The 13822-nt window shown below is 46.9% G+C and overlaps 1 protein-coding gene across 2 annotated transcripts; it reads left to right on the plus strand.

Annotated features, from left to right (window-relative positions):
• On the plus strand, nt 796-10878 carry LOC110387593 (NF-kappa-B inhibitor zeta-like). 2 transcript variants are annotated; one of them, XM_021375856.1, is made up of 12 exons: nt 804-1567; nt 3480-3604; nt 3964-4012; nt 4254-4297; nt 4436-5094; nt 6296-6401; nt 6685-6831; nt 7030-7090; nt 7273-7439; nt 7522-7632; nt 8502-8610; nt 8906-10878. In XM_021375856.1, exons 1-12 carry the CDS (start codon nt 1327-1329, stop codon nt 8914-8916), a joined length of 1830 nt encoding a protein of 609 aa, XP_021231531.1. In that variant the 5' UTR covers nt 804-1326; the 3' UTR covers nt 8917-10878. The 2 variants fall into 2 exon arrangements, with proteins under 2 accessions (XP_021231530.1, XP_021231531.1); XM_021375855.1 differs by having other exon boundaries at nt 796-1567; nt 8502-10878.

Consider the following 13822-nt stretch of genomic DNA (forward strand, 5'->3'; position numbering starts at 1 on the left):
TTCATGTTTTATGCTGCAGTAAGGCCACTGTATTGGTACCTGACTCAGCGCTCATTTTACAAGCACCAGATCTAATTTTGACCACTGCCTGAATAATTCTTCCAATATTCCTAATTCTGGAGTTGCAACAGCGCAGAGGAAATGGGACACAAGGGTTGTGCAAGTCTGTAGAGAGACGCCAGTACCCAATTTAAACAAAAGCTGTTTGTAATGCAGCTCTCATAACTTGGTGCAGAAAATCTGTCTGCTTCCTGGTCAGCTACATACAGGGTGATTCTGCTAAGGAGTAAAGCTGGAGTGCTCTCCAAGACACAGCTAAGTGAGCTGCTGCCTCGGATGAAGTTTGCAGCCTTCCAAACCAGCTGCTGGAGGGAAGTGCCTGTTTCAGCTGAAGGGTCATTGCCCTCAAGCAGGTGTGTGAACTGCAAGGTATTTCCCAGGGACACGAGAGCCGAGTTTAAACCTGGCACTGAGTTCTCCTTGTGACGAGGACAATGGACTTCCCACAAGAAGAGGATCCGTCCAAGTAGATTCTTAAGGTGAGTTTCAGTAGTTGTGCCCATCACATGCTTAAGCATCCCTCCTTGCCGAAAACAGGCAAATCCTCACAGACAGAAACACCAAAATCCTTAATGGAGCATGTTCTGTGATTGTATGACATAGCACTGCTCTCTCTTCATAGACTCAAAGCTACGCAGCGGGTGGGGGGTGTGTTTCCTTAGCCGAATTTCTGTGCTTAAGGGAAGATTATTTTGGCTCCTGGAAGGCTACAAGCTCCTCTTTCGCAGATTTGGAAAAACGGCTTTGTTTTTTGGTTCTGACAAAAGAATCAATAAAACGCTTCTGGATCCAATGCTCCCTTGCACGATCCAACCTATTAGCCCATTCAGAGGTCTCTTTCCCTCCCCATGCTATCTGCAGTAAATCAAACAGATTTTCATGGTTCGTAACTGGGGAAAAGCTCTTTTCTGCTCGTGCTCAGTCTCTCCTTGGGAAAAGTTGTTTCTTCATCAGGTGCTGCTGCCGATCGTTGGGAAAGAGGGTGGGACCTTCCTGCTGACGTCCTTTGGGCCGTGCCTGACTATAAGGAGCGAGGCAGCGCTGCAGCCAAGAAACTCACAAGCAGTTTGCAGGAACTGCCTTTATTCTGCAGCCACTACAATTCGCTGTGCAGAGCAGAAGAAGGAGCTGGGCCTAACTACAATGGAGAATTGAATACAACTGTCACGTTCTCGATGTGAAACTGGATATTTTTTTCTTTTGCACCTCGGTAAAGTTTTATTCCCAGCCTTCCTTTTTCATCTCTCTTCTACGCACGCAGAGGTAATGCTGCAAACAGTCTGCATGAGCCCTGAACTTCTGGTCAATCAAAACACCACTGAAAATGAAAGCTGTGGCTACAGTCCAGGCCAGGGATCTCCACAGCCTGGGGAAACTGCCAGTCCCAAAAGGCATTTTCAACAAAGCCCATCGCTGCCAGACTCTGGATTAACTGAACTTAATGTTGCAAGCCCTGAGATCAACCCAGCTCCTCCACATAATCCTCCAGCGATGTCTGCTCCCACCGGTAAGATCAAATCTTTATTGACATTTTCTGTTTTATGCTGCTTTTGTGAAGCACACGCCGACTTGCAACTCCGTTTGTGCCAGCAGCATCGAGCTTCTGTGGCAGCAGCGTCAAACAAAGGCGCATGGCGTGCTCCTCCTCACACCTTGTTGTTGTTGTTTGGCTGTGCTCTGCTATGCTGAAGTTGGAATTGTTCTGCTTCATGAAGGGCAGCTCAGCCCTCCATGATTTCTGCCTATCTCCAGCGTTCTGCTGCACGTTCACAATCTGAATTGCAAGTTTGGTTCTGAATTTAATGGCGATGTAATAGATACGACCTTCGAGTTGTTAATCTTACAAAATCATGTGAAATCGTGTGTGCTTGGTCAGTTGTTGCTGAGCTCTTCACTTTTGACGATCCAACCAAGCATGTAATGTAACCTGCTTTCTAGCATTTTTACTGTACAATAGCTTAGATAATAACATGCCAGCAATTGTGCCTTTTCATATTGCTTTTCACAGTCCTTTGAAACAGAATCATAGATCCATAGAACAGCTCAGGTTGGAGGGGACCTTAAAGCCCACCCAGTGCCACCCCCCGGCCATGGGCAGGGCTGCCCCCCACCAGCTCAGGCTGCCCAGGGCCCCATCCCACCTGGCCTTGAGTGCCTGCAGGGATGGGGCACCCACAGCTCTCTGGGCAGCAGTGCCAGCGCCTCACCGCCCTCTGAGGAAAGGATTGCTTCCTCACAGCTCACCGACATCTCCCCTCTTGTTGTTTAAAGCCATTCCCCCTTGTCCTGTCACTAACCAACTATAAAAAGTGGGTCCTTTCCCTTCTTGGAAGCTCCCTTCAAGTACAGGAAGGAAATACCCTACAAAGACTAAATCATTCTTCTTCAAAACACCGGCCTCACCTAGGAATCAGTCCCGTTTCTAGAGCAGTCTGAGAGAGAACCTACACTTTAGAAGTGCCAGCACTCAGTGGCAGGCAGGCACCAACAGCAGAGCTCTCAGCACCAAGCATTCGCCACATCTTGGGCGCACGCTGCTCGCTCCTTGGGATGCAGGAGTGTCAGCTCTCATTGCCTGGAGCAGGGCACAGAAACAACATCACACAGCGAGAAACTACCGCTCGTGCAGCTGCACTCCTGCCAGCACTGCTGCTCCATGGAGGTGCACCACGCATGTGTCCTTCAGACTGCTCGTGTCATGTGTTAACTAGTGGGATGCTGCTGAACGAATGCAATCAAGCTGTTGTTTATGACGATAGCTGTTACTGACTGCGTGCTATGGGAAGGTTGATCATCCTCAAGGGGAGAGGGGTGAGGGATGAAGGGTTATATAAAAGGAGTTTCAAAAGCAATGCGTTTAAGCTCCTAATCTGGGCAAGTCTTTCAAGTTTGGGGATTCAAGTCTAAGATGCAAGAAGACCTAGCAAACAATTACAGAGCAGCTTGTTTTGACGATGGCAAACCTGTTTGGACAATTACATATGTTCTCAAATAACTATTTCATTTCAATACAGAAAACCTTTGCTTCCCTTTGCATCACACAGCACTGACCTCTAAATACACCAAGAGCCACCGCAGAAAGACTTTGGACATGACATCAGTGCCTCAGTTCTCAAACAATTCTATTCCTTATTTTTTTACCAATATCAATATAATAAACTGCGGGACAGGAAACTGCACCAAAAGATTTACTGCAACAGATTGTTGTAGCCCAAGAAGCGATGCGTTACAGTAATTGGTGAGCAGGAAGCGTCTTAATAAAAGGCCAGAGCCAAGGAAGACGTGGGGTGGTGTGGAAATTTCCCACAAGTGATGATGAGCACCAGAATCACAGCTCGCAGGGTGACCTCATCCTCGCACTGTTCTCTAACAGCTCCGAGAATTCTGTTCCTTTAAGCATCGTGTTGTGACTTTTCCAGGCTCCGCTCTTAGCTCGGATCCCCCTCCTCGGAGGCGTTACATGGGCGTGAGGGTGAAGATGCCGGTGCGGGAGCTGCTGAGGAAGGTCCGGCTTTCCAAGGGGCTGGAGCCCGCTGCCAGCCAGGTAAGGGCTGCTCGCTGCGGGAAGGGCGGCCCTCGGAGCTGGGGCAGCAAGAACCCATCCATGCTCTGGATAATGCCCTGCAACCGATCCGAAGATGGTCCAAAGAAACAACAGCCCTTTTGCTCTAGCAGCCCAGGCTTCCAAAAAGGCTGTGCCCCTGCCCTGGTGTGGCTGCTACCAATTGCCCACGCGTGAAGATCCATTCACGTGCAGTCTGTGCTGTGCAAAGTACACAGTGCGAAATACAGTTCTCTTAGTTTAGGTCACACTGTTTGCCATCGTTTCACTTTCTCACATGCAAGCATCTTCAATTTGGTTTTGTTTTTATTATTTTTATTATTATTTTTTTGTCTCCTCAGGAAGCCTCGTTAGTGAAGACGGCAAGCAAAGGATCCTCGGGAAAAACAGGTTGGGAAGCTCCTCTCAGTGACACCACCTCCTTTTTGTATAGGGACATCAGTGTTGCGTACCAAAGGGCTGAGCCACCCCCAGGGTCAGTGCCCCACGCCACCCCTAGGGCCCCTTCAATGGCAGGAGCAGGGCAGCCGTGCACCTTCACCATGGATGTGTTTTCTGGGACAGAATACTTCTGTGTAGTCCCCGCTGCCCCAAACTCAAGATGGCTTTTTTCTTCCTTTCTTTCCAACAGAAAAGAGAAGAGTTCACCCTTATACAGAGAAGCAGCTTAGACAGGTATGCATAACACCTTCAGCGCCGCGCTGCCAGCCTCCCCAGGCGCATTTCACATATATCACCCAGCAAGAACAGGACACTTCATGTCTGACTTCCCTCCCCCATCTTCCGCCCTCCCCACTTCTGTTGCTGTTTCAGAGCAAGCAGAGCATCGGGCAAACGCTGAAAGGCTTGGAGGACCTGGATATCCTGGTGGAGGTGCTGCAGGAAGACCTGAACAAAAGCCAGCTGAAGAAGGAATCTCTGCGTGCTGCGCCCGATGGCTTTTGGCAGGGCTTCCCTGCAGAGCTGCAGGCCCCTTGGTGGGGAGCTGGAGGAAGCAAGCAGGCAGCTGGCAGCGCGCAGGAAAGATGCCAAAGCTTCACCAAGCTGCGTTCTCACTGCTGCTTCACACACCGCAGCTCGGCATTGCAGGAAGAGGCAGAGAGCTCCTTCTGTGATGGTCAGAAAGACACGCACGAGCCCGACTCGCCAGGAACGTTCTCAAGGACAAGGGAGAAAGAGGGCAGCTGGTGGATGCAGGGCGCGGGTAGCAGCACCCAGAAGGATTGCTGGGCGCACCCTGCACTGAGCGCGTCTCCCTGCTTCGGCCCACCAGGAGCCCAGCCAGAGCCATTTCTGGAGGCTGGCAGCGACTCTTCGGGTTCCGGGGGACGCTCGAGGCTGACCTCGATTGCCTTCACGCAGCAGGATCTTTCCGCCATCTCTTTCTTCCAGTTCCAGCTACACAGGGAGGAAAGCTTGCTGAGGAATATTCCAGCAGACAAACTGCTTGCACCTGATGAAAATGGCAACAGGTCTCCAGTTTTTTTCCTATAGAAATACGTTGATTTCTATTTTCTGGGGCTGTTACTTCAACTGCTAGTTTAGGGCACACCTGTAGTGAAGGTCTTCTTGCTCCATGGCAAGTTCAGATGCGCTCCAGTAACCCCAGTTTTAGACCAATCAAAATTCCATTGGTACAATTAGAAATACTCCACATCCGTGATTGTACTGCTAGACTACAATTGCCATAGGACAAATTCAGTATGAACAATACTCAAGACTGAATTGCAAATGTAAGTTCACAAGAAAATGAAATCAAGCAAACGGAGTCACTGCTACCGAAAAAGATTTGCCAAAGAGATCTTTTCCACGCTGCAGACACTCTAAGGAAAATTGCTTTTAGGTTCTGTGCAGCTCAGCTAGCTTGAAGACATTGGGATCAAATTCTCACACGTGAATAAAACTAATCATGATTAAGAAATGAAGACAATTTGACTATAGTTAAGTAAATGTCATGAGCTAGCAGTTGCAGCAAACACACTTACATTTACAAAGCACGTAAGCACCAGATGACAAGGTCAAAAGAATATATGAAGGAAAGACCACACACCAAACACACCAACCCGGAGGCTTAGAGAGCATGTTCTGGGATAAGAGAAAGAAAAAACAAAAGGAAAAAATACCACCAATGCCTGCATCAATATTTCCTCCAGGAAGAAAGAAAGGCTTGCCCAAATTAACAAGAATTTCAGTATGAAATTCAGGAGAAACATACTATTTTGAGTAGTTCACTGAAACTGAATACACAGAAGAAGTGGAGCTCTCCTACATAGCACTGAATTATGGTTTGGAAATGCTTCTTTTAAGTGCAGGAAAGTGGTTTCCCTTCTCTGGGTTTTAGTCTTTTTTCCATGTACTGAAGGATGCTGGTTAAGAAAAAAGGAGGAAATCAGGTTTGGTTGGTGGCTAGAAGGAAGGGTGTAGTAGCTCCTGGATAGGAGAGGAATGGGGTAATAGCGAGAAGGGAGGACCAAGAAATCCTGGCAGACAATAAATTCAAACAAAGCTGGAAAATCAGCAACTCCTTTATTAATACAGAGACTAAACAAATTAAATGCTTAAATATCACAAGCTTTTAGCATTTGTGACCCCCTAACATTTCGTGCTTTGAAATATCTGTTACTTTTAACTGGTCCTTCATCTTCTGCTTGTTTAAAACATGTTCTGTTCCAGGCTGCTGCACAAGGCTGTTGCTCAGGGAAGAAGAGCTCTGACTTACGCACTTGCACGGAGATTTGCATCCCTAAATAAAATTGACGAGAAGGATGCAGAGAAACGGGTAAGATGCTACTTTGCCAAAAGTAGAGTCATTTCCTATGGCACGCAGGTGCCTTTCAAACCCTGATAAACGCCAAGCATCCTTCCAGGCAAGGAGTGGCTGCTATCCTTGAGTAAAGAGGAAAACAGAAGGAGGGAGGGAGTGCTCTGCGCAGAGCAAGTGGTAGCACAGCTGGGCAGACAACCCAACGTCCCCACTCCCCATCTCATTCTCTAACAAGCACTGTGTAACATAAGAACGGCTTTAAAGCAACGATGAATTTCTCTCATTCTTCTCTCCTCAGACAGCATTACATCTCGCTGCAGAAAAGAACCAGCACCTGATGGTCAGCGACCTTATATCCCTGGGGGCTAACGTCAACGAGCAGGACGGGCTGGGGAAAACCCCACTCCACCTGTGCGCAGAGAATGGGTACCTGCGGGTCTTGGAGGTGCGTTGATCATTTCTGCTGTGCAAAAGGGTGTGCAATGATAGAGCAAAAGTCAGACGTGTGCTCCTTTGTTTATAATAGACAAGGGTTTTATGCGACCTGGAAATCAGCTTTGGTCTGAGGTGGTTAAAGTGAGATACAATGAGGGTATCTGGGCCAAAATCAGGATTTATCGTCACAAAATCTCCACGATTTCAGGTTTTGAAAAACTGCAAAGACAACGGCGTGTGTGTGGCAGTGAACCTGACGGACCACTGCGGTAAGAGGCAACGCTTCACCGTGCTGATGCTTAGAAGCTTCAAACAGCAGAGTTGGCCTGGGCTGAAGGATGATCAGTTTGGCATTCAAACAACCCGCCCTCTGGGGGTGTCAGCGCGGTGTGGGCTGGTTCCTGCAGTGCAGATGCTGGATGTGTCTGACCGCTCCGTGGTTTCTGTTCAGGTTTAACCCCGCTGCACTGCGCTGCTCTTGCCCACACCGTCTTAGCCACGGAATCTCAAAAAACCGACAGCGACAGCGACATGGGAAGGTTTCTCAAACTACGCAAGGACCAAATTCTTGAGGGAATTAACTGCTTGTTGCAAATGGGAGGAAGACCTGAGCTGCAGGTGAGAATCAGCAGCAGGCTTTTTACTGCGACCTTATGTTTTCCCGTTGGACTGCAATCACAGGTCTCACTGCAATTTGCAGGTACTACACTGGTGTCAAACTACCGCTCCCTATTTAAAAATTGAGGAGAATAGCGAGCTGATGTGTTTGCTCCAGGCTCATAAACCCAAGGGACAGGACGTTCTTCAAGAGGTAACGATACAGCACCTGGTACACGGGCTCTGACCTCATACCCAAGAACCCAGATTAACACAAGCCCTACGGCCCTGTGAGCGCAGCAGATGCTCCCAGCCCTGCCCCAGGTGGCACAGGGCAGAGAATCCCCTCTTCAGGAGAAAGGCTCTGCAGGAATTCTTACTGCAAATGCTGGCCCAAATGTTGCCAATGTCTCCTTACCATCAGCAATTTCTTAAAAGACAAAGAGCTGAATCGTGTCATTTCCTCCAACCTTCAGCATACCCGTTCTGCACCAACACCACCCACAAGCACATGGCAGGTCCCAGAATATCCAGATGATCCCATGGGTGTCAGTGGCTCTTGCTGAGTGTTTGGTACAGGACTCAAGGCACCAGCGCTGAGAAGTGAAAGCTTGAAACAGATGTTTCTGTTTCAAAATCCTGCTCAGCTGAAATAATGCAATAGTCAGTACAGATTTCAGTGTTCTTGTCTGAGATTAAACAAATATTTTGTGCTTGAAAGTAACGACAGCCCTTTTACCTTTTTCAATGTCTTTTGACTCTCAGATATGAGCTCTCACTTACGCACATATACAGACACTGGTAATGTAAGACTTGAACTAGGAATACAGACTGACAGCCACATTTCAGGTCCTCTGGGGAACCTAACTTCTTAGCAGTTGTGCTCTGTAAGAGATAAAACACCACAGAAGCAATGAAAATAATTTAAACTCAGCTCATCTCTGACTGAACTGATAACTCTGCCACCCTCTCCTTTCTTACAGCACGGAGCAGAGTCTAGGTTTGGAATGTCAAAACCAGAATGTGCTCGTAACACAGAGATTTCTGCTGGAAATTTACTGTTCTGCTTTCTTATCCATACAGAGTAATGGTTTGCTGGAAGCTCCAAGAATGCCATGTCCCTCGTCATCAGATAACTTCTCTGAACTTTTGTCCACTTCACCTTTGGACTTCGTTGACATCATTCTTAAAGGTACTTTGGGGTAGGAGAATGATTTTGCCTAGTCAGAATCTCACTAACACAAGAGCTGTAATGTGGTGTCAAGCTATAGTTCATCCCCTGCACTGCTGTATGACCATAATTCATGAGCTTCACGGGAACTGAAGCCCAGTGATTTACAACAGACTTTGGATTAAGGCCAGAGTTCTGCACAGAATCTTTTCAGTTTGCAAAACCTACTAGAAAATAAGGCAGTGAGTATCTGGCATGAGAAAGAAGATGTAACATGTAAACTGAACCAAATGTGTGTTCATTTATTACCTTGCAGGGAAATGCTGATAAGGCTCGTTATCTGCATCTCGTGGTCCGTGTGCTGCAGCTGTTGCTGAAGAATAGGCCAAGAACAGACAGTAAAAGTCTTCAAAAGTATTACAGCTTGAACTGACTGTTGAAAATACCTCCTCAGTACCCAGCATTAAAGACTAAACTGTTCAGGGCAAATCCTCAAGCCAGCTTTCAACAGAATTAGGCATTCAGTGCTAGATGCTCCAGTAAATGAATTGGTCTTAATTTTCCCACGAAGCTGAGCACTAGCACTGTTTTTTGGAGGTCCATTGGAACTGTAGGTGTTCTACTTTCCCAACGTCTGAAATTTTCTTATGCGGCTGCCTGGGTTAAGAGGAAAACCTTTGATTTTAGCCCTTGAGAGCCTAGTCCTGAGCGTACCGATGGAAGGTCAGGCTCTGCAGTCTGAATTCAATGGCACTGGAAAAAGATAATAACAAAATCCCCCTCCTCCAAGAAAAAAAAAAAGACCAAAAACCAAAGCAAAACACACAGCTATGCTGTTACTGAGCGTATGTTTTCAACAAAAGTCGAGCTATTTATCTATGCAATCAGAATTTGCCACCAGTAATGGACTTTAGGTGAAGTCTGGGATGCAAAACATTTTGAATCCGTTTACTCTTGTTGATCTAACAGAGGAATACAACTTTATAAAATGTAGGTATGCAAGAATACTTCACAATAATAAGTTGTTATACCAAGCAACTTTGCCTAAAATATTTTCAACTGCCAGATACTGAAGTATTCAATGGGATTCCTATAGATTAGGTAATTGTTGTAAAAAAAAAATCTCTTCCCAGATGTAGTATCATTTAATCTTAACTTCTGATTGTGAATTAGCTGGTTTCTATGAAACTTCCCTGTTTGCTACATATGGAGCAATCTACATTTATCTAGCTACAGAATGATTGATCCAGCAATCAACTCATGAATGTACCTCCCATTAAAGTAAATCGGGAGATTTTTCACACGTAACCATTGCAGGATCCAGCACTGAGTACTCAGCACGCTTGGGGAATTGATCTTCAATGATCCCTTTGGATTTTCTTGTCAAAAGGTTTCTTTTTTTTTCTTCCTGGATATCCTTAAGTGTTAAGCTCCAAGAGCTACGTTGCACAACACGAAGCAAGTTTTGCTGTGTTTAAGTTAACTCCAGTGGGATTTTGGTCCTATCTTATGTTTCTCGTGTTCTGAACTGCTGATCAGTGTTGCATTCATCCACATTCATTTTCTTGAGTCTGAATGAGACATGCTACACCAAGATTCTTTATGTGTATCTTACAATTTTGTGTTGCTATTCACATAATGGGTTGTAAAGCACTGGAACATTCATCCACGTCCTCCCATAGGTGTCCTACATGTTTTAATCATGTAAAGTCTTTCCTTTCCCCTTTTGGGTTTCACAGGGAAATACAAAGATTTTCCTCTCATGCTTTGAGGTGAAAATCCCCTCTGTTCCCCTCTGTTACCACTCATTCCTCCTTCATGTTGGCATTTTAACTCACATCTGAGCTCACAGCCCTTTTTCACTTGAAGAGAATCAATGAGGATCTTCTAAGTGGTTCGGCTTCCATCGGTGAGATTGAAGGATCAGATCCAACACTCGTTGAAACTGAAGACCCCCCATGTTAAGTGAAAGCACAGAGATTCTGCATCACAAACAAAATGAAGCGGTACAGTGAGCATAGGAGCGCATCAATAAGCATTTTAAGTGAAAAAATAAAGATTTTTTTTAAGGGATATCTTTAAAAAGTGTAGAAATCTACTGTATAAGAATTCAACATTAATCAAGGAGGACAGGAGCCTTAACCTATCATTTATTCAACATACGCTGAACTGAACTAGCCTATGAAATATATTCTACGAGTTGCATCTTAATTGCATTACCATTATTAGTTGTGCCTTACGTTGCTTCTTTGTGCCTTCCTGTCAATAAATACATGATTTCATGCTGTATGTAGCTTTCTGATTTTTATGAACCACTCTTGCCGTAACATGCTCACGGCAGAAGTGAAGGTCATGGAAAGTTCAAATCAGGAGGATGAAAGAAGGTGATGAGCGTGTAAGGGTGGGCAGACAGGGGCAAAGAGACCTGACAGCACCCACAGGGCTCTGCAAGCACTGCGTTTTCCCTACTCCCAACACAGCTGATGCTGCAAGTGGTACAACAGTCAGCTGTTCTCAATAGCTGGGCAGAGTGGGGAAAAATAATCATAATCAAGTGGAAGTTCTGGAGCTGAGGCTTTCCACCCAGTACGTGCAATGGATGTCATAACTGGGGCAGGAACTGTTGGTGATTCGGGGCTGTCTCAAAGGAAAGGACGCCACTCTCTGAATTAGTGCAACGCAAGCCTGCCCACAGGTCTCTTCAGACAGTCCCAGCTCAAACGTGCTCAGTTAGCAGTGGTAACAGCAAGCTAACAGCCACCCTGGGCTGCAGTGGCATTACAGCCGGGCTCAGAACTGCCCAGCCCTGGGCCCCGTCCACGAGCCACAGCCGCAGGCAGCAGCGTGGGACTCAGGGCCGTGCTGCTGCCACTGAGCAGGATCACAGGGAGCAGGCTGCGTGCAGCGGGCGTCCTCCAGCTAATGAATCCCCAGCCAGCTCCCTGTGCTGCCCCGGGCTGCAGTCATTGCCTTTGAACTGCGGCACAGAGCATATTTAGAGAAGTGCTTGGCTTCTTCACCTCGCTTCTCACCCTGGGTTACAAAACGAGTGTCATGCACTGGCTCACACGGTTATTTTGGTTCCCTGCTTCTTTGAAGATATGCGAGCACTGTCATGCATAATTATTTTGAAGTGCAGCGTAAGAGTTTCGACACTGAATTGGTAACAATTCAGCACAGAAAGATAGAAACAGGTAACCAGATCAGATCCCATGCTCTCAGCAACTCTCAGGGATGTTCCTGATTAGGAAAGAGGAACTGAGAGATTTGCTGCAGACACGCAGTGGCTGGAAGAAGGTCCTATTAAGGACAGAAGCTCTCACTGCACGCACTTACCACCAGTGATAACTGCAAGGCCACAGTCCCTACACTTAGAAGTGAATGACAGAGCAACCACAGTCATGAATGGAGGTGCAGGATCCTACAGTAATTCACATCACTTCTCCGGGCTGCCAGCTCTAAGCCTCTCCATTCAGGGCTGGGTGAAAAAGGCATCTGAGCCAGAGCCCTGGGAGCTGAAGTTATCTCAAAAACGGGTTGCAAGTTACAGCAACGTCTTTGTTAAAACAGCCTGAGGCCAGGCAGCAGGAACTCCATCCTCCCTGTTACCTCAGCATCGCTCTGGCTGCGTGTTAGACCCTTCTCCCACAAAATCAGCGCCTTAAGGTTGAGCAGGAAAACACAGCGTGATCACAGATGCTTGGGTGCTGCTGCTGCACAAGTGCAGCAAGTCCTGAAAATAAAAGCCTTCAACTCCACTGAAAAGTTGTTGTGGTACACATGGATGTGTTCTCACCAGTTCTCAGAGCTGACCAGCCACGTGCTACTCAGCCTGCTATAAATTGCCATGAAAAAGAGAAAGTATGAGCTTTGCTACCAAGCACCTCATATACACCTGTGAAACATACACAGAATAAATTGCAGAGGTGGCAGAAATCACTATGAAAGATGAGCAGATTAGAGAAGATATTTTATGAACACGAAATCACACACAAGTCAGATGGAAGCTTTCTTCAGAAAGAATACAAAAAAGGGAGAGCAGGGAAGGGATCCTGGCCCAGGTTTTCAGCAGCACAGAGTTCTGCAGCCAGCAAGAGAGCCTGTTACAGACTGCAGCTCTGGTGGGTGCAGGCAGCTCCCAAAGGAGTAGCCTTTAGCCAGTAGCTGCTGATGGCACAAAGGCTTTTGTGTTCTCCTTTCCACCAGTTACATTGGATGGGACAACAGCACTGAATTTCAGAGAAGGGAATCCCAACTAAGGAAAGAAATGGGAGGAGATGGATGCAAGGCACTGAAGAAAGCCCGCTGCAGCTCTCTGCTATTCGAGAAGAAGCATTGGTGCTTCCTCTTCACTGCTCTGCATCCCAATTCCCACAGCTCCACTTCCCTCCACGTGATGACAACCAGGCTGAGTTGCAAGCAGAGCTGGAGGAGCCAAGTTTCAGAGCCAAGCAAGAGGGAGAGGCTGAGCTCTTGGCTGATTCAGATCCTTTCAGAACAGTCTCACCCGTCGAGTTTTATTTTTCCTGCTTTGTTTGTGGCTGGGGAAACTTGGAAACGAAATGATCCAGTTCAAAACAAGAGTTGTTCTGCAGCTGTACTGAACAGATGAAACAGATGCAGAGGAGGGAGAATCAGCAACTTCAACACATGGTGTCTCAGGCACTCCAACGAGGAGTTGCAGTGGGGAGAGGCAGGAAAAGGAAGGTCAGGGCATTGGCTCATGCTTAGCCCAGAAGGGAAATCCCACCTGCAGGGCTGGGGCTCCAGGCTCCCTGCTCCATGAGGAGCCAGTCTGAGGGGAGCGGTGCTCTCAGCTTCCTGCCTTTTTGCCCATCCTTCATCCCACATGGCTTCCACGAGGAGGAAGAAGTTTAAAATGAGATTATTGGGAAAAGCTTTTCCTGAAGGAAGAAGATGAGGGTAAGGGGGTTCTTAGCGAGCTCCATACAATGCCCCTGACAAACACCCTGTTTCCCCAGTTTTCCAGGCTACAATATATATATATTTTTATCATCTATTTTGAAGCCATTTCACCCACGAGAAGCCTTTCTGTCCCAGAAAGATTCTTACTTATCTCTGTTTGTCATCTCTATCCATCATCACTGGCCCAATAAGTTTACAGAAGTCGCATGTTTTGGAACGTAACAAGATATCCAAAGACAAATATTGAAATCTGTGTGGTGTAACAGGTACATGCAGAAATCATAATACCATCACCTGAGGCTTGCTA

Source organism: Numida meleagris, chromosome 23 (genome assembly GCF_002078875.1).
Source record: "Numida meleagris isolate 19003 breed g44 Domestic line chromosome 23, NumMel1.0, whole genome shotgun sequence".
In the NCBI taxonomy this organism is placed as follows: Eukaryota; Metazoa; Chordata; class Aves; order Galliformes; family Numididae; genus Numida; species Numida meleagris.

What these genes read in the sequence shown, in the direction of transcription:
- LOC110387593 (XM_021375855.1), top strand. Translation starts at nt 1,327, where the DNA reads ATGCTGCAAACAGTCTGCATGAGCCCTGAACTTCTGGTCAATCAAAAC. An exon ending in AGCGATGTCTGCTCCCACCG is followed by an intron (nt 1,568 to 3,479) that starts GTAAGATCAAAT and finishes TGACTTTTCCAG; the next exon opens with GCTCCGCTCTTAGCTCGGAT. An exon ending in GGTACCTGCGGGTCTTGGAG is followed by an intron (nt 6,832 to 7,029) that starts GTGCGTTGATCA and finishes CCACGATTTCAG; the next exon opens with GTTTTGAAAAACTGCAAAGA.